Here is a 17,489-nt window from a genome sequence, read left to right on the forward strand (position 1 = left end):
ATTAGATAAACCAAAATTTAGGGAAAAAAAAAACAAAAACGTTTTTATAAAAAAAACTCAAAATTTACCATTTCTAAGGTCTTTGAAATAAACAAAAAATCTATAAAAAACAAAAACGTTTTTATAAAAAAAAACTAGAAATTTACCATTTCTAATGTCTTCGAAATAAATAAAAAATCTAACTAAAATGTTAACTAAAATCTAATTAGTTAATTATTATAGTGTTTACGATTTCTAACGAGATTTATGCTAAAATATCGCTAATTATTATAGTGTTTACGATTTCTTATGTTTATAGGATTTTCGAATTATATAGTTTATAAATATCAGCCACTAACAAAAACGTTTTTTTTTAAAACCACAAAAACGTTTTTTTTTAAAAAAAAAACAAATATGGAATTTATATTTCTTAGTGATTACCATTTTTATATTTCGAAAATTTACAAACAATCTAACAAAAATGTTAAAAGATACAAAAATAGAATCTATTTAAAATTTAATGAAATGTCGTATGAAAACAAAAAAAAAACAAAATTTAACAAAAAATCTAACAAAAATGTTTAAAAAAAGTTTATATTGTTTTTGATTTTTTATAATCTATATACTTATTTTTGTATTGACTACCATTTTTTATATCTCCGAAATTTAGAATAAATCTAATTAAAATGTTAAAAAGAAATAAAAATTAGAATAAAATTTATGTTAGAATATTGCTAATTATTATAATGTTTACGATTTTTTATGTTTATAGAGTTTTTGATTTCTATAATTTTATAAAATCAAAATTTAGTAAAAATCTAAGAAAAAAGTGAAAAGAAAAACAACAAATGAAATCTATATGTCTAATGAAATGTCGTTAATTATGATATCTAAAATAGGATTTTTGATTTCTTATCTATATACTTCAGAATTTTTTTTTAACTCTTTTGCTAAAATCAAAAACTTATTTGTAAATTTTGTATCCGTATAACTTAGAACAGAGATTAAAAAAAATTTAATGTTTTTAAAATTATTTATTTATAAAATTACACTTGGTAAACATATATAGCCCACACGAGACGTGGGCAAATTAACTAGTTTCCTATATTATTATGTTTGTAATGTAAAAACTTTTCTTAAGTTTCTTAAATAATTATACTTAAGAAGACGTTTAGAGTTAAATCAAAACACAATTTTTTATTTTTATCAAAAAATATCCTCAAAGAAAAAAATTAGAAAAAATCTCTGATGGACAAAAAAAGGAAAAAAATTCTTTTTTATAACTCCTACAAAAATTGTTTTTCTTGTTTAGCAAATTTCGTAATAAAATTTATGTTTTTTGAGTTTAGAAATAATTATTTTATAAAAATATTTTTTCTAATAAGTGAAAATATTTATTTTTGTTTTTAGATATAGTTTTTTTTTGTAAATTTAATTTTATAGTATTAAAAATAATTATAATTATAAAAATATAATTTTAACTAGACCGTTCATATGAATCTAAAAAGAAATATGATTATAAAAGTATTACTAGATTTAGACCTGTGCTGCACAGGATGAAAATTAACTTATAATATTAACATTGATATTTTTAGATAAATGTATAATTTGGTATATTTATCTCTCATACGTAAGTTTATAATTTCATGTGTAAATGGTTTCTTCTCACCATTTTTACTTGTTTCCATTTTTTTTAATCTTATTTTGAAATTTTTAATTTTTTTTACTATGCGAATCTTATTTTATTTTAAAAATAAATTTTAAAGTTCTATTAACGAATATTTAACACTTTGAAATTTTTTTTTAAAATTCACAAAGTTTAACATAGCTTTTTTGCTCCTGCAATAGTTTAAAAACCAACAAAATTAAACTTAACTTTTTTTTTAATTATTATCCATGATTTGAAAGTCAAATTCTCTACAATTTGTTTTTTGAAGTACCTTAACAAAGATATATTTTTTATATCATTTAGATGTATATACCTTTGAAAGATTGTTGATAGTTTGTGACACTTTTCATGTTATCTTTATTGTTGTTCCATATTATGAGACTTTATAATTTGTTATTTATTTTAAAATCTTTCAAGTTTTAATTTCTTCGGTCAAGGTTTAACTCTTTTAAAAACTGTAAAGTTATATTAAAAATTCACAAAATTTGATTAATTTTGTCTTTCTGTTCCTACCATGGTTTATTTTTTAAAAGCCAACAAAATCAAAAATTTTGTGTTGTCTTTTAAATCGTTATTCATTTTTTTAGAAGCAAATTCTTTCTAATATTTTTTGAAGTACATTGATAAACTTTTAGTAAAGTCTCTAGCAATGACCTTCCCTATTAGATCGAAGAATTTCCAGGTAACAATAGTTATGACAATAACATATTAACAAAAAAAATTAAAATTAAACTCAAATTAATATCAAAGACTTTTATCCATAGATCATACGTTAGATCCATTAAAAATTTTAACTCAACTTATGTCATCCATCTCCTTCTTATACTCAGGTTTAAATTTAATCTTATAGTTTTTTTATCTGTAGTCTCATATCTAAATCGTCCAGTTCTCGCTCTTTTATTATTTTTCTGTCTCATCCAGTCTAGCTTTGAAGACTTTTATTTTATTTAATTAACTATGTGATTTTACAAAATTTTATTTTACTTTAAAATCTTTAAAATTCTAATTTATCATGATTTAAAATTTGGATAGCCCGTAAAACTCTTATAAAAGTCACAAATTCTAACTTAACATTTTTGTTCATACGATGGTTTAACTTAAATTTTTTATTTTTAATATAATATCTAAGATGATATATTTTCTCACAATATATATAAAAATATGATTTTTGATCCGTGCTATGCATGGGATGAGAATTAATTTATAATATTAGCGTTATTGTTTTTTAGATGAAATGAATAATTAGATATGTTCATTTCTCATAGGTAATACATAAGTTTATGATTTCATAAGTAAACTGTTTATTTTCACCATCTTTACTTGTTTTCATCTCCTTAAGTCTAATTTCAAAATCTTTAATTTTATTTTAACTATGTGATTTTATATAATTTTTCTAAACATAAATAAGAATTAAGTAAATGAATAATTATATAAAAGTATTGCTTCATATGAAAGAAGGTGAATAAATTTAAGCAAAAAAAAAAAAAAATAGAAAAATAAAAACCTTGATACTTTAGCGTCCTTACTTTTTTAGCCTCCATAAATGTGGGCTCAAAACTCCATTTGTTTCCCTATCTATTTATGTTTCAAAAAAAAATATATAGTAAAAAAATCAAAGTCATAAAATGATAGGCAAAAACTATAAACATTAGACTTTTAGAAAACCACAACTAAAACCTTTGTGACAGTAAAATATTATTTAATAAAAGTCAAAATCATGAATTAATAATATTATCATTTTATTTAATATTTTCTTTCAAATTTATGATTTATATCAAATATTCTGAAAGTAAATTTAAAATATAATTGGTTAAATTTTGTTAAACTTAAATAGGAATTAAGTAAATGAATAATTATATAAAATTATCACTTCATATGAAAGAAGATGAATAAATTTAAACAAAAAGAAAAAAAAATAGAAAAATCAAAACCTTGATTTTTAGCCTCCATACTTCTTTAGCCCCCATAAATTGGCCTCAAAACTTCATCTGTTTTCCCATCTAATTCTGTTTCAAAAAATAAACTATAGTAAGAAATCAAACTCATAAAATGATAGGCAACAAATATAAACATTAGACTTTTAGAAAATCACAACTAAAACTCGATAAAGATGAGAGTAACAATGAAATATGCACCTCTTATAAAAGCTTAGATTTAGTAGAGCTTGTTAAAGAAGTTTTGTTGGTAAATAAATCTGAATTGAAAAAAAATAGTATATGCAAATACGAATTTTGAAAAAATATTATAAGTTACCAAAATTGTATGATAAAAGATATTATGGAAATAGTTAAGGCAATAATATTTAAATCGAATGTTGGTAAATTATGGAAATAATATTTTATGCATTTAATATATCTAAATTTGAAGGAATATTCTATAAAACGATTTTGGAAATAGTTGATAATCAAAACAAATCACTTAAATCTGTAATTTAATGCATTTTATTTGGAAAATATTATAATTCTAGTTAAGTATATTTTTGGAAAATCACGATCAGATTTTAATTTTAAATTCAACTCGAAATCAAATCTCTGCAAGAATCATTGACAATTAATTAAATTTCAACATGAATGAAATAGTATTCAGTTTTAATACGGGAAAAAACCTTAAAAATACCTCACGTTTATAACTTTTGCCAGAAAAATACCTAAACTATTTTGGCTCCCTTTTAAATATCTGACATTTATATGACTACATCTTTAATACCCGAAATTTCAAAAACGGTAAGTTTAACTACCTATTTTTAATTATGCTTAAATGTTAAACAGAGATAGTGATACAGTGTTAAGAAGATTAATCACGTGGGTTTAATTTATACATGAAAAGACCAAAAAACCTACCCTCACAAAACATATCGTATATCCCATGTTCTTCCCCAAATCAAAACAAAAACCCTAAATTGATTTTCCCCAAATCGAATTTTCCCAAATCGAAAACTCTAAATCGATTTTCCCCAAATAGATTTTCCCCAATTCAAGGACAACAAATCGCATATCGAAATACCAGTTCTCTAAACCCTCTCGAATCGGTATTGCTCATCTGAAGAGATCTTCGTCTTCACGGCGACTTTCGGCGAGACTCGAAGGATGAGGTAAGGATCTAAATTCAAGGCATTTGGGCTGTGTAATGTTGATATTTGTGTCGATTATGAAGCTTAGATTGTTTGATTATCAATTTCGTGTTGTGTTTCGATTAGTTCTGAGTTGTTTTTAGTGACATCTGCTTCTTTTTCGATAATGCAGTGACACCATAAAAATCAATTTGCATTATGGAGGGCTTATGTACATCAAGGATTCTAAGCGAGTATACATAGGAGGTTCGGTGAAGGAGGGGTTAGTCGTCGACCCAGATTATATGACTTGGAGCGTCTTTGATGACTATTGCGACAAAGAAGCCATAGGAGCCGGCGTCATTGTGGAACAACTATGGTACAAGCTGCCACAAGAGAGTGTAGACTCAGCGAGGGCTATATTTTACCTCTCTTCTAATGCAGAGTTAATGCAGATGTGTGCTGAAGCTAGTGTAGGCGGTGAAGTGGATGTTTACATTGAGAAAATTGTACCTCCTCAGCCTGTCGAGAATGAGGAAAGAGATATTGAAGGAAGCGTTGAGAATGAAGGAAGCGTTTGTCAAGCTCTTGTAGTGTATCAGAGAAAAGAGAACAAAGGAGGCGAGTCTGATGGTGATGATGTTGAAGATGATAAAGCTCCTGAAGATCCACACCCAGATGACTTCGCACAAGGGGAAGAAGTTGTAGAAGAAAGAGCCGATGATGAGAGATTTCAGTCTTTTATGGCAAAAATGGAAAATGGAGATAATGCTGGGTTAGGTGAGGTGAATGATGGCTTTGGAGAAGATGAAAATGCTTCTGATGGTGATCAGAATGAGAGTAATCCTGAAGATGAGCACAATGCACCAAACGCAGATGCTGATGCTGAAGCTAAGTTCGAGAGACAGTGTAGGGCATAGTTGTTTTCAAATATAATACAAATACAAATATATTGTTTTCATCTCTGTCATTGAAAATATTATTTAAATTTGAATATTTAAATTAAATCTAAATTAATATCTGGATTACTATTTTTATAAAAATATAATAATAAATTATTTTATAATTTTTGATAATATATATTTAAGGAAATCTATAACAAATCTATATTAAAAACCAAATTTTCAGATTTATATTAAAATAGAAATTAAAAATATATTATTTTATTTATATTACACTAAATACATTTATTTGGTAAATTTAAATTAAAATTAATATTTTTGTTTGGTAATAGAAATAACACTTATCAAAATCAGAATAGTCGAAAACCAAATAAAAATTTGTTTGGACACAAAATACTTTTTCTCTTTTAATAGTATAAATAACTGGATACAATTGACTTACCTGAATCAATTTACAGTTGAACTGATATGAATGAAGAACTCTATTTTTTATTTTATTTTTTATTTATTTCGCTAATAGATTTAGGCATTTTGTTTCAAATATACATTTTAATAGTGTTTTCATGTCTTAAATACTCTTAAATTTATACCCGCTTTTCTCCAATTTTTTGTTCCAATAGATACTTCTATTAAAATGCTGGAAAAGGTGAAAAGAGTCAAAGCCCATTATCAAGCCCACACAAAAAATTAGATCATATGGCATTAAACATTCCGCTAATAATCCAATTAAAACTTAAAATTGAATCCGACACCGTTTGATCTTGTAGCGACGATGATAACGAATCTCCTTCGACTGTGATTCCGATTTCTTTCTTCTCCTTCTTCCTCCTCTTTTTCTCGATTCAAGTCTCATCTTGTATTTACCCTTTCTCGATTCAAATATCGAAGATTGAATCGCATTTATTCAGAAAACTGAAATGGGTACTATATAGAACTTCCGATTTGATTCCGGTTTCAGAGCAGAGATCGATCCTCTCGTTAACTTCACAGGTAATTTCTTTCTAGGGTTTTGTCCCATTCCATCTTTTCTTTCTAGGGCTTTGTTCTGTTCATGTGTTTTCTCTAGTTACTATTTCATTTGCTTGGCTTTCGCAGTTCTTGTGGAACTTCCTGATTTATCTTCTGATTCCGGTTTCCGAGGCAGAAATCGAGCCCTCTGATTAACTTTAAAGGTAATCTCTTTATAGGGTTTTTCCAGGGGTTTTTGTTCTGTTCATTTTCTTGGCTATAGACGAAATCCTTTTGAGTTCTTTTTCAATTTTTCCTCAGGGAAGACCAAGAATCCAAGTTTCTTTTAGTATCTCGTCGAATTTCTACGATATGGCCAGACTCAGTGATTTGCCTGATGAGTTGCTGGTGAAGATATTATTGTATCTTCCAACCAAAGTTGCTGTATCCACTAGCGTCTTGTCTAAGCAATGGCAGTTTCTTTGGATGTGGTTGCCTAAACTTGAGTATAGTAATGATCCAGAGTCTACAATACTTCGGGATATTGTAATCAGAAAAAGAGATTATCAACAGTCTAAGACACTTCGGAAATTTATTGACAAGAATCTGCCATTACATAGAGCTCCGGTCATAGAAAGCTTGCGTCTCGACTTCGTTTTTGGTAATGTCTTAAATGTTGGACCTGAAACTATCAGACGGTGGGTTCAGATTTCGGTTTCTCGCTGTCTACGAGAGCTGGAGATTTCTTATATTTCGAAGACCATAAACATATTCCCGGGCAGCTTCTACACCTGCGCATCGCTCGTGATCTTGAAACTCAGTTTCGTAAATCTCATGGATGTTCCCTTAACGGGTTGTCTTCGCTCTCTGAAAACCTTGGAGCTTATAAATTTCACATATGATCAAGAATCTCTCCAACGGCTTCTATCTATATGTCCTGTTCTTGAAGACCTATCGGTGAATCTTGGTCATGCTAATCATGACACTGTGAGAGAGTTCACTATTATCGTCCCGTCTTTGCGGAGTTTGTCATTCATAACACCTAATTACTGGCCTTTAGATGGGTATCTGATAGATACTCCTTCTTCAGAGTATTTCAAACTTGAGGATTGGAATGATAGGGAACACTACGGTGAGATTAGGAATATGCCAAAGTTGAAGGAAGCATATGTTGATCTTTTTTCATATGATCTCAAGAGTATTATTCGATCAATCACATCGGCCAAGCGTCTTACTATATGTTCCAAGGTAATCACTTTTGCAGCAAGTCTTCAGTCTCATTTGTAGAATCCTCTGTTTAATCATTTTTTGAATATCGTGGGGCAGGATGATGTGTCTGGTGATGGTTTTGTTTTCAAACATCTTGAACATCTGAAGCTATGTGGGTGCAAAGAGGATTCGTCGACTTTCCTTGGCCAGTTGCTCCAAGTTTCTCCAAACTTACGAGTGTTAGACATCTGTGTACTAAAAGTAAGTTTCTTCGTTGATAAACTTATCTTTTGTTTTGTCTTATACGCAGTACGGTTTAGTTCTAATATGTTCTGCTTGGTCTCAGGATCATAACATGGATGGGGATGATGATTTTATGGGTTTCTGGAATCAACCGAGTCGTGTTCCTGAATGCCTATTGTCGAGTCTACAAATCCTCAACTGGTCAAGATACTTTGGGAGACCACAAGAGAGAGAGATTGCTGTTTACATCTTGAAGAATGCTTGTCGCTTGAAGAAGGCAACAATATGGGCTGATACAGAGTATTATGTGTCAAACCTTGAGATGATCAAGGAGTTGACACTTTCTTCCCGAGCTTCAAGCACATGCGAACTCGTTTTTGTTGAGGATGATACTGATAGAGAACCTGAACCTGAAGCTGAATGACCGTATAGATTGTTGTATGGAGGAGAAAAGCAGATTCCGCATGGAATTGTTAAGATTTGTTCGTATAGATTGTTGTATGGAAACCCCAAATGTTTTGTTAGAAAAGCAAATTTGTGTGTAAATTTTAGACTTCTTGTTGATGATACTCAAATGTAAATGCTTTTAAGCTTCTAACAGAGTTGATTAGGATGGGTTTTGCTTAATCCTTTATTAGGAATCAAACTAATTACATGATATAATCTTTGTTATATATAATTTATAAAGTTATCCGAAAATTAAGAAATTCGGAAACTATTCAGCTCTTCTCAAACCATTGAAACCCTAATGGGCCATGAGACATTAACCTGATGGTTAATGGGCCGGTTACAAAGATATAAGATTGAATGGTTTCCATATCGAAACTCAGGATGAAGGGAACAAAGAGTTTTTAATTATCACTAAAATGATAAATGGCCATAAACAAGTTTTTGAAACTATACCCGCCGTATCTACTAGCATTTACCATGCTAAAGTCAGTATGATTGAGGCTAATGCTGCTATCAAAGCACGGTTTTTAGATTACACTATTTGGCATGATCGCCTGGGTCATCCCGGTGCGAACATAATGCGTAAATTAGTCCAGAATTCTAAAGGGCACAACCTTAAACCAAATGGTATTTTCCCTCAGCACCTCAAGTGCACAGCTTGCTCACAAGGGAAACTGATTACCCGACCTTCACCAGTCAAAGTGTCTAAAGAGACCTTGAACTTTCTGGAAAGAATCCAAGGAGACATATGTGGACCAATTCACCCACCTTGTGGGACATTCAGATATTTCATGGTCCTCATTGACGCATCGACCCGCTGGTCGCATGTCTGTCTGCTCTCTTCTAGGAACCAGGCTTTTGCTAGGTTATTGGCCCAAATCATCAGATTACGAGCCCATTTTCCAGACTTCCCATTAAAGACTATACGTCTTGATAATGCTGGTGAATTCACTTCCCAAGCGTTTAATGAATATTGTATGTCCATGGGGGTAAGTGTTGAACATCCCGTTCCACATGTCCATACACAAAATGGATTAGCTGAATCCTTCATTAAACGAATTCAATGGGTTGCTAGACCATTACTCATGAGGTCACAACTCCCGGTCTCAGCTTGGGGACACGCAGTCTTACATGCCGCTGAACTAATACGCATACGACCATCTAGTGAGCACAAATATTCACCATCCCAATTGCTAACGGGTCATGAGCCAGACGTCTCCCATATTAAAACATTTGGGTGTTCAGTCTATGTACCCATTGCACCACCACAAAGGACTAAAATGGGACCTCAAAGGAGGATGAGAATATATGTTGGTTTTGATTCTCCCACCATCATAAAATATCTCGAGCCAACTACAGGAGATCTGTTTAAAGCCAGATATGCAGATTGCCGATTTGATGAATCGGTATATCCTAGATTAGGTGGTGAGACAGACAAGCTGGTAAAAGAACTTTCATGGAATCAAACATCCACACAATGGCAAGATCCTCGGACTCTAGAATGTGATTCAGAGGTCCAAAGAATTATACATTTACAAAAGCTAGCTAATCAATTGCCAGATTCCTTTGCTGACCCGAACAAAGTTACTAAATCGTACATACCAGCTTGTAATGCACCAGTACGAATAGATGTCCCCTCAGGGAAAAGTCAAGTTGCTACAGAGTCTGACGCACGTAAGAAACGTGGCAGACCACCAGGTTCCAAAGATAAGAATCCCCGGAAATCAAAGAAAGGTGCAATGATTGAAACCGGGATTCAAGAGAACACGGATACAGCCTCAGCTGATACTTACCCTATCGAACCATCTCAAGAGGTTTGGGACGCCAAAACTCAAGGTTCTGAAGGGATTGATAATAATGAGATCTCAATCAATTATATCATATTCGGTTCTCTATGGAACAGAAAAGATGTCGACATCAATGAAACTTTTGCATACAAAGTAGCACTTGAGATTGCGCACACGCAAGAGGATCTAGAACCCACGTCTATAATTGAGTGCACTCGTAGATCAGATTGGCTGAAATGGAAAGAAGCCATAAACGTGGAGTTGAATAGTTTAAAGAAACGGAATGTGTTTGGTCCGATCTTAAGGACACCATTCGATGTTAAACCAGTGGGAAACAAATGGGTCTTTGTGCGTAAAAGAAACGAACTCGGCGAAGTCGTTAGATACAAGGCACGCCTTGTAGCACAAGGATTCTCACAGAGACCCGGAATCGATTATGAGGAGACTTATTCTCCAGTGGTGGATGCAACTACATTTCGATTCCTCATAAGTCTGGCCATAAGAGAAAACTTAGATTTGCGGTTAATGGATGTTGTAACCGCATATCTTTATGGACCACTGGACAGTGAAATCTATATGAGATTACCAGATGGTATTGAGCTCAAAGATAAGCATGCATCTCGTGATAAACACTGCATTAGGCTGAACAAATCCTTATATGGACTGAAACAAAGCGGACGTATGTGGTATAACCGGTTAAGCGAATATCTCATCAGAGAAGGCTACGAAAACGATCCGATCAGTCCATGCATCTTCATCAGAAAATATCAAAACAAAGGATTTGTAATCATAGCAGTATACGTGGATGACTTGAACATCCTCGGAACATCTGGTGAAATCGCCCAAACAGTTGAATGCTTAAAAGCAGAGTTTGAAATGAAAGACCTAGGCAAAACTAAATTCTGTTTGGGATTACAACTTGAGTACGTCAATGACGGAATCCTTGTGCATCAATTGGCATACACTGAAAAGGTACTCAAGAGATTCAATATGGACCAGGCCCACCCATTGACCAGCCCAATGGTTGTGAGGAGCCTTGGATTGGATAGTGATCCATTCGGTCCAAAGAAGGACGATGAAGAAATCCTCGGTCCTGAAATGCCATACCTCAGTGCCATAGGAGCATTAATGTACTTGGCTAGTCACACTAGACCAGACATCTGCTTTGCCGTGAGCCTCTTAGCTCGCTTTAGTTCGTGTCCAACTCAAAGGCACTGGAACGGTATTAAGCACATCCTTAGATACCTTCAAGGTACTAAGGACTTGAGATTATTTTATTCTAACCATAACAAGGATGGTCTAGTTGGTTTTGCTGATGCAGGATATTTGTCAGATCCGCACTGTGCCCGGTCTCAAACCGGTTATGTTTTCACGCATGGAGGAACAGCCATATCTTGGAGATCCATGAAGCAGACTATTGCCGCTACCTCATCCAACCATGCGGAAATCTTGGCCATTCACGAAGCTAGTAGAGAGTGTGTTTGGTTGCGGTCCATGACTCAGCATATCCGATCAGATTGTGGTATGGACGAAGATAAGGAGCCTACGGTGATGTATGAAGACAATGCAGCTTGTATCGCTCAACTCAAGGACGGCTACATCAAAGGTGACCGGACGAAGCATATTCTGCCCAAATTCTTCTTTACTCATGAGCTACAGAAGGATGGTCAGGTCAAGGTTCAGCATGTCCGATCAAGCGAAAATTCAGCCGATCTATTCACTAAATCATTACCGACTTCTACACTCCGGAAGCTCATTCATCAGATAGGAATGCGTAGACTTAGAGATCTACAGTGATGCCTAAACCAGGAGGAGTAATGCGTGTTGTACTCTTTTTCCTTCAGCATGGTTTTTCCCACTAGGTTTTCCTGGTAAGGTTTTAATGAGGCAACGTTCCCCAGCGCATTATAGAGATCCCGGTTTTGTGACAGGCACGGTTACTTTGTCCAAGGGGAGTGTTATAAACAAATAGACTTTTAGTAACCGGCCCATTAACCATCAGGTTAATGTCTCATGGCCCATTAAGGTTTATGATATATTAGTTATGTAATGTATATATACACTGCTTATGAAAATAATAAGATCCTAGTTTTTTTCTCAACATGAACTACTTTTAAAAATATCGGAAATAGGAATTTTAGGTTTTCCTTTCGGTTCAATTCGGATTCGAAACCAATTAGAACCGATCGGTTTGCTCTGAGACTTAGCTAAACCCTAAATTCCTAATTTCTCTCTCCTTCTTCCTCACTCGACTCGACTTCTCACAAATGCGATTGTGGTTCTTCCGAAGAATTTATTTCTCTCGTGTTTGATTTCCGCCAAGAAGTTCGAAAAAGGTCAAATCTGCAATTGGCGATTTTCCAAAGACAAATCGAGGTAACAGTGATCGTATACATTTACCAGGGAAATGAGTGATTGGAGAAAAAAAAAATCAGATTCCGCATAAATGTTTGAATATTTCTCAAGCTAATCGGATATTAGATGTGCACGTGAATAAACCCAATTGATCAAATTTTGGACTTGCTCGTTTGCGAAGCTTGAAGATGTTCAATTCTAGGTTTTATTTCATCAAGTCTATGTTTGTCCAATTTCTTCGCGTGGTTTTTTGGTTTCATTTGTTATTTCATCAAGTCTAGGTCTTGTCCAACTTCTTTTGTCCATATGTTTCAGAGTGTTTTCTGTAAAACTCAGAAATCCAAGTTCCTGTCCACGGTAACAGCATTTGTAAAGATATGGATTCAGGCGAACTCTGTTAGTCTTACTTTGTTTATTTCTTCGTTTATTTTGTAAGGTTATATGGGCATCAGTGAGTTGTCTGACGAATTGCTGATAAAAATATTATCGTTTCTTCCTACCAAAGATGCTGTGTCCACTAGCATCTTGTCCAAACAATGGGAGTTTCTTTGGATGTGGCTGCCTAAACTTGAGTACACTAGTAGATACTATCTAGAGTCTACATGCGAGAGGTTAAAGTGTTTTCTTGACAGAAATCTGCCATTACATAGAGCTCCGGTTATTGAAAGCTTCCACCTCGAGTTTGGTGCAAAACAATTTAAGCCTGAAGATATCAAACTGTGGGTTCTAACTGCAGTTTCTCGCAACGTACGAGAGCTGGAGATTTCTCAAATTTATTCTTTGAGCTTGCCGAACAACATATTCCCGAGTAGCTTGTATACCTGCAAAACGCTCGTGACCTTGAAACTCAACGGAGACATTCTCATGGATGTTCCTCGTATGGTTTGTCTACCTTGTCTCATAACTTTGCGACTTGTACGGGTGACATACCTCAATGAAGATTCTCTTCAACGGCTTCTATCTAATTGCTCTGTTCTTAAAGATCTATCTGTTGAAAGAGGTTTATTTGATAATTGGAGAAAGTTCATTGCTATCGTCCCGTCATTGAAACGTTTAAATTTTCGTACAGCTCATGATTTAGATGAGATTGTGATAAAGACTCCTTCTTTGAAGTACTTGGATTTTACATATTATAGTTCTATGATTCACCACTGTTTGATTGAGATTTAGAATATGCCTAAGCTGAGTGAGGCATCTCTAGATGTTAGCTATCCTTATATCGAGAAGCTTATCGGATCAATCACATCTGTCAAGCGTCTCACATTATGGCAAGTAGACTATAGTTCAGAGGTAATGGTTTTGTATTTAATCTCATTTTATAGAATCTTGTGTTAGTGAATATTTTAGTATTGTTTGCAGGGTGTGTATGGTGATAGTTTTGTCTTCAACCAGCTTGTACATCTGAAGCTACATATACGCAAAAGATATTCGGCGAATTTGCTTGTCTGGATGCTCAAAGAGTTGCCCAAGTTACGTGTGCTAGATCTACAACTCTATGGAAAGGATGTAAGTTTCTTCGATAAACATTGTTTTCATAATGCGCACACACACACACACACTATGGTTTTCATGAGTCTAATTCTTCTTCTTGATACTCAGGTTTATGGAACTAATGGTGTAGTTTTCTGGAATCAACCAAGTACTGTTCCTGAATGCATGTTGTCGAGTCTACAAACTTTCAAGTTTTCAGGATACTTAGTAGGAAGACCGGAAGAGAGGGATCTTATGATTTGGGTCTGTTCGTTTGCTTGCCGCAGGAGGCTGCGGCTGCGGCTTGCGTCCGATTGGTGTTCGTTACTCTGACGCAGTTTCCTGCGGCCAGATGCAGCGTCCAAACGCTGCGTTCTGCGTCTTTAATTTTTGGACGCTGATCAAATCCAGCGTTGCGACAAAAACGCGGCGCTTACAACTGTAAATTACAAAATTAACTCTATAACATTTGTTAATTACAAAAAATATTTACCCTAAAAAAAATGTGTCGAGACTCTGCTTCTCCATTCATCTGCGCCGAAACTCTTCTTCCCCATTCATCTTCTCCATCTTCTCCATCTTCTCCATCTTCTCCATCAGCTGAGCTTAAAAGTTTAATGGATCGGGAGCAGAAGCGGCTTTAAACCCACCTTCCAAACTCCATCAATCCTCTTCTCTCTTCCCAGGTCGAGAACTTCACTTTTTTTTTCAATTTTCGTTATTTCCTTCTCCAATGTGTTACTTAATGGGTCTGTGTGTGTTTGTGTTTGGTACCATATTAGAGTGTTCAAGGGTCTAAGGCTGTTTTTGCATTTGATTATTCTTTCTCTTTGCTGTGACCTGATTAGTGAGCTCGCCTTTAAGCTTTCTTTCTCCTTGCAACAATGGTAGATATGCTGCATCATTTAGCTATAGTGACATTGTTGAATGAATGCATCAAAACATCTATAGAATGTCTGAGACTGTGAGTGTTCTTTCGGGTTTGGTTACCATATGCATCAAATCACCGACTTTCTATAGAATCAAGAAAGTCGATGGATCTTATACTAGTGCTGTGTTGTACTGTCATGTAAGCTGTTTTTAGAAGTGGAATCGATGGATCTTACCAGTTTTGTTTGTTTTGTCTTGGATTTGATCAACTTTAAAGCTTTAGTATAGATTCTCCAATCCACCTAAATCACCGACTTTCTATAGAGTCAAGAGAGTGACTCCAAACTTTTAATTAAACTTGATAAAAGCCCTGTTCGTAAAGATATTGTAAAGATAGCACAAATTACGTTTATTAATTAGTTAGCAATCTTCCAAGTGCTTACAGAGCTTATTCATGGGTATGCCTTAGAACTTATATATTTGTTTATATTCATGCAACAGGTGTGTTTACAGAGCTTATTCAGCAGATACAAGTCAAAGGAGTGCAGGTAATATTGCATATCTCTGTATTCTCAATTGCTCAACGTAAAAAGGATGAATCTTTTTGTTGCTTGTCCCTGCTAGTTAATGATTAGCACAATGTGGTTTGTCTTTTGCAGATTTTGATTTTGAGCAAGGATCAGAGATAAACAAGAATTTTGAGTAAGTAATCTGTGCTTTATTTATTAGTTGATATTGTGACTGATTCTAGACATTGTTTTTTAGAATTGGACCGATGAGGAATGTCGGTATTTTTTCACTCTCTATGCGGAGGAGAAAAAAAAGGGAAACAAAACAAAGAATGGGATGAATCAAACTGGAAAAGACTTCATTATTAAGAAGTTTGAAGAGAGATTTAGGAGAGGATACCAATGGGAAAAATTCAAAAACAAGTATGATTCAAGTAAGAAATCATGGGTCAAATTCAACAAGTTGACTCGCAATAGAACAGGATTGGGATATGATGAAATGGGAAGATTGGACATGTCTGATGATTGGTGGGATCAGCGTGAAGCGGTATGTAACATTTGCTTTCTCATATACATGTTAAATCGTGAATGGCATTAGCTTCAGGTCATGTTTTTGTTGGTCATTCATCTGTACGTTGTTGTAAGATGTTCTTGAGTTGGGTTTTCGTGATTTATCTGAGTTTATGAAGGAATTGGATTATTTGTCATTTGATGGCTAATACTTGTGCTTTAGTTATTGTTTCTTTGTTACTTTGTGTTTGTGTTTAATTTCTTTCTTTGTTACTTTGTTACTTTGTGTTTTCGACTATTAAATTGTCAATACCCAATGTCTGCAATATGTTCCCGACTTCTCTTTACTTTAATATCTCTAGGTGAAAGTCGATGTTCTTTTCGTCTATTAGAAAAATGGAAATGGTCCTCTCTTTTATTTCGAATTTTTCATGAGATATAGACGAGAGTTAGAGAGATAAGAAAGAAATAGAAAATATGTAGAGCACATAGGATGAAATTCTAGTTGACAAATAAGGCTGCTTACATAAGCATTATTGCATACGTGACGTTTCTACATGCCCCTATGTGTTTTTGTTATTGTTTATGGCTAATACTTGTTTATTTTTGTTATATACAGGAATGGCCAGGTGCTAAGAAATACAGAAACAAACCAATACCTAATATGGATTTGTTTGAAGATGAATTTGGTGCTATTACTGTGACTGGAGCAGAAGGATGGAGTGCTCAACAATTTATGTGAATACCATAGGGGTCCGAGGCATACGGATATTTGTGAGGAACGCAGCTACGAAGATCTGTGACCACAAATAAGAGAAGACGAGCATTTTAGGTATGTTGTTTTCAAAAAATATTGAAGTTAAAAAGACTAGTGAAATCAAGATACGGAAATGAAGTTGATGGAAATGGCAGATCAAATAAATAAAAAAAATACCAACCATCTCGGAAATCTGGGCCACCAAGAAACGTTGTCATAAACAAATTCAAACCAAAAAATTATCAGAAAAAGACACTTATAAATTAAATGACTGAATAAATAATTTTTAAAACAAAAAAAAAGAGACAAAAAGAAGTACAGATGGAGGAAGAGCGATTTGAAGTGCTCTGTCTCTTGAAGAAGAGAAGTCTGAGAACGCCGTCACACATGTGGGAGGTGAAGTGGGAGATTGAGCAGCATTTGCAGACGAGCCCTGTAACGACGACGTAGATCCGAGGAGAAGAGTCGTGTTTGTGCTCCTTCGGTGCTTTGGCGACGATACACACTTTTTTCCTCGTCGGATCAATCATAACATTCACGCCGTCTTCTGGAACGCCGGGAAGGTCAATCCGAATGAACATGTCCTTGTTCTCAACCATCTTGAACTCGGTGAATCCTTTTGGCCCTTCTGCCAGAAATTGGTTGTTAATCGCGTAATAAAACCATAGGACAAATCTAAAAGTAATTTAGGACAAATTACTTTTAGATTTGTCCTCTTAATAAGGAAATATATGTGAATACCAAATAAGGAAATATATGTGAATCCTAAATTACTTTAGATT

The 17,489-nt window shown here is 33.8% G+C and overlaps 4 protein-coding genes and 1 long non-coding RNA gene across 7 annotated transcripts in view; all 5 read left to right on the forward strand.

Moving 5' to 3' along the window:
• Positions 1-6,382: 6,382 nt before the first annotated feature.
• On the forward strand, positions 6,383-8,603 carry LOC18022652 (FBD-associated F-box protein At5g38590). 2 transcript variants are annotated; one of them, XM_024159018.1, is made up of 5 exons: positions 6,383-6,589; positions 6,695-6,771; positions 6,869-7,795; positions 7,874-8,017; positions 8,103-8,603. In XM_024159018.1, exons 3-5 carry the CDS (start codon positions 6,920-6,922, stop codon positions 8,421-8,423), a joined length of 1,341 nt encoding a protein of 446 aa, XP_024014786.1. In that variant the 5' UTR covers positions 6,383-6,589; positions 6,695-6,771; positions 6,869-6,919; the 3' UTR covers positions 8,424-8,603. The 2 variants fall into 2 exon arrangements, with proteins under 2 accessions (XP_024014786.1, XP_024014787.1); XM_024159019.1 differs by lacking the exon at positions 6,383-6,589 and having other exon boundaries at positions 6,611-6,771.
• A 3,876-nt stretch (positions 8,604-12,479) lies between these two features.
• The window catches only part of LOC112081425 (FBD-associated F-box protein At4g10400-like), a 7,308-nt gene continuing 2,298 nt past the window's right edge, over positions 12,480-17,489 (forward strand). The window contains exons 1-3 of one of the 2 annotated variants that reach the window (XM_024158856.1): positions 12,480-13,881; positions 13,939-14,097; positions 14,191-14,320. In XM_024158856.1, the coding sequence (XP_024014624.1) occupies positions 13,765-13,881; positions 13,939-14,097; positions 14,191-14,320 (406 nt within the window). In that variant the 5' untranslated portion in view covers positions 12,480-13,764. The remainder of the gene's footprint in view (positions 13,882-13,938; positions 14,098-14,190; positions 14,321-17,489) is intronic. The other variant, XM_024158857.1, reaches the window with a different exon arrangement.
• On the forward strand, positions 13,033-13,761 carry LOC18022653 (FBD-associated F-box protein At4g10400). The gene has a single exon (XM_024158681.1). The coding sequence runs from the start codon at positions 13,033-13,035 to the stop codon at positions 13,759-13,761; it is 729 nt and encodes a 242-aa protein (XP_024014449.1).
• On the forward strand, positions 14,390-15,628 carry LOC112088515. Its single transcript, XR_002900527.1, has 3 exons — positions 14,390-14,747; positions 15,433-15,479; positions 15,591-15,628. It is a non-coding gene; the product is annotated as an uncharacterized LOC112088515 (long non-coding RNA).
• On the forward strand, positions 15,703-17,080 carry LOC112088514. The gene is made up of 2 exons (XM_024158858.1): positions 15,703-15,987; positions 16,570-17,080. The coding sequence occupies exons 1-2, from the start codon at positions 15,778-15,780 to the stop codon at positions 16,690-16,692; spliced, it is 333 nt and encodes a 110-aa protein (XP_024014626.1). The 5' UTR covers positions 15,703-15,777; the 3' UTR covers positions 16,693-17,080.

Source organism: Eutrema salsugineum, unplaced genomic scaffold (assembly GCF_000478725.1).
Source record: "Eutrema salsugineum unplaced genomic scaffold, Eutsalg1_0 scaffold_14, whole genome shotgun sequence".
In the NCBI taxonomy this organism is placed as follows: domain Eukaryota; kingdom Viridiplantae; phylum Streptophyta; class Magnoliopsida; order Brassicales; family Brassicaceae; genus Eutrema; species Eutrema salsugineum.

What these genes read in the sequence shown, in the direction of transcription:
- LOC18022653 (XM_024158681.1), top strand. Translation starts at nt 13,033, where the DNA reads ATGGGCATCAGTGAGTTGTCTGACGAATTGCTGATAAAAATATTATCG.
- LOC18022652 (XM_024159018.1), top strand. Translation starts at nt 6,920, where the DNA reads ATGGCCAGACTCAGTGATTTGCCTGATGAGTTGCTGGTGAAGATATTA. An exon ending in GTCTTACTATATGTTCCAAG is followed by an intron (nt 7,796 to 7,873) that starts GTAATCACTTTT and finishes ATCGTGGGGCAG; the next exon opens with GATGATGTGTCTGGTGATGG. An exon ending in TAGACATCTGTGTACTAAAA is followed by an intron (nt 8,018 to 8,102) that starts GTAAGTTTCTTC and finishes GCTTGGTCTCAG; the next exon opens with GATCATAACATGGATGGGGA.
- LOC112088514 (XM_024158858.1), top strand. Translation starts at nt 15,778, where the DNA reads ATGAATCAAACTGGAAAAGACTTCATTATTAAGAAGTTTGAAGAGAGA. An exon ending in GGTGGGATCAGCGTGAAGCG is followed by an intron (nt 15,988 to 16,569) that starts GTATGTAACATT and finishes TGTTATATACAG; the next exon opens with GAATGGCCAGGTGCTAAGAA.